The sequence below is a fragment of the Xenopus tropicalis genome, chromosome 2 (genome assembly GCF_000004195.4).
Source record: "Xenopus tropicalis strain Nigerian chromosome 2, UCB_Xtro_10.0, whole genome shotgun sequence".
NCBI classification, from domain to species: Eukaryota; Metazoa; Chordata; class Amphibia; order Anura; family Pipidae; genus Xenopus; species Xenopus tropicalis.
This window is the reverse complement of record NC_030678.2, coordinates 176,485,420-176,486,990: the sequence shown is the minus strand read 5'-3', so window position 1 is coordinate 176,486,990 and position 1,571 is coordinate 176,485,420. Positions and strand designations below refer to the sequence as shown.

Genomic DNA, 1,571 nt, shown 5'->3' with positions numbered 1-1,571 from the left:
GTAGTTGTTTGTATGGGACTCATACTTTCACCGTTCCTCATGGGGGGTTTTAAAATAGAAAATGTCAAATCATTTATTTGTTGTTCATGCACATAGAACCTCCACTGGGATTGCACCGAGGGAGACTTCAGTAATGTGTCTTCAACAGACTATTTAAATAAGACTCAACTCATCCTGGAGCAGATCTGTTCTTGCATTAGAAGGTACTGTATGGGTCACATTTATAGGATGTTTAGTGCGAGTTATCATACTTTAATTTTATAACCCTTTTCCAATGCAAAGTGATGACAGCGGAGGATCATCAGTTCTTTATTCCTACACAGGGCCGTGGACATCTGAGCAGAACAAGTATGGAAAATGTATCCTCTGTTAGCAGGCACTTTGTCCTCCTTGGACTTGTGGAGATGGAAGATCTGAGATATCTCTACTGCATTCTCTCCCTGTTCCTATACATATTTATACTGCTCTTGAGCTTGGGGATTGTGCTTGTTGTTCTGACAGAAGAAAGCCTCCATGAGCCCATGTACATATTCATATGTAATCTTACCTTCAACGGGATGTTGGGGAGCAGCTCTTTCTTCCCCAAGCTGATCGTTGACTTGTTGGCTTCATCCCATCAGATCTCGCACGTTGGCTGCTTTCTCCAAGTTCTTGGTATGGTGACATATGCTTTTTATGAGCTATCCTCTTTCACACTCATGGCCTATGACAGGTATCTGGCTGTGTGTGACCCCTTACGATATGCCACCAAAATGACCAACACAAAAGCCGTTAGACTCATCCTAAGTTTCTTTGGTTACTCGTTTATTTCTGTCTTGGTTGGAGTGATTTTATCTGCAAGACTTTCTTACTGTGGGACACAAATCAAAAATATTTTTTGTGATAACCTTTCCCTCATTGTCCTGTCCTGTGGGGATTCCTCTGTAAATAATCTCTATGGGGCCTTAGTTACTGTTATTCTGTTGGTTTTCACGTTACTGGTTATTTCTTATTCCTATGTAAAAATCTTTATAGTTTGTCTGAAGATTTCCAAGGAAGCCTGTGAGAAAGCCATTCACACTGTGGTCACCCACTTACTTGGCTTCTCTCTCTTCTTGGTTGGGGGGCTGTTCCTTTTCATACGGTTTAGACTGGGGAACAACAATCTCCCCCTTTTTGCCCACATTCTGCTCTCTATAACTTTTATAATTTTCCCTCCTCTCCTCAACCCCCTGATATACGGAATAAGGACTAAAGCACTAAGTGCAAAAATCTTTCATCATCTGCACAAAATGAGAATCGTATCCAACTGATAAAGAATAAACAGAGATGATATACCCTGTGCATTTTATGCATTCATTTATTGTCATGTAAAGGGGGATAACTCATAACTATCCCCACCACAATGTAAGTAGGGGGTCTAGTAACTTTAATGGCCAAGACCTAGGGATTTGGGACAAAGGATAATTCTGTAGTAAAGGCCACCATGACATAAAACTACTAAAATGTTAAAAAACCCATTGGGAATGTTTAGCGGTCAACATGGCATTAAGCAACTTATTTACTAAAGGGAAAACTGCAAATCCGTCAAA

The 1,571-nt window shown here is 40.5% G+C and overlaps 1 protein-coding gene across 1 annotated transcript; it reads left to right on the top strand.

Moving 5' to 3' along the window:
• The first annotated feature begins 284 nt into the window (after positions 1–284).
• LOC100489874 (olfactory receptor 5F1) lies at positions 285–1,292 on the top strand. Its single transcript, XM_002942327.3, has one exon. It carries the CDS (start codon positions 285–287, stop codon positions 1,290–1,292), a length of 1,008 nt encoding a protein of 335 aa, XP_002942373.3.
• Positions 1,293–1,571: the final 279 nt, after the last annotated feature.

What these genes read in the sequence shown, in the direction of transcription:
- LOC100489874 (XM_002942327.3), top strand. Translation starts at nt 285, where the DNA reads ATGACAGCGGAGGATCATCAGTTCTTTATTCCTACACAGGGCCGTGGA.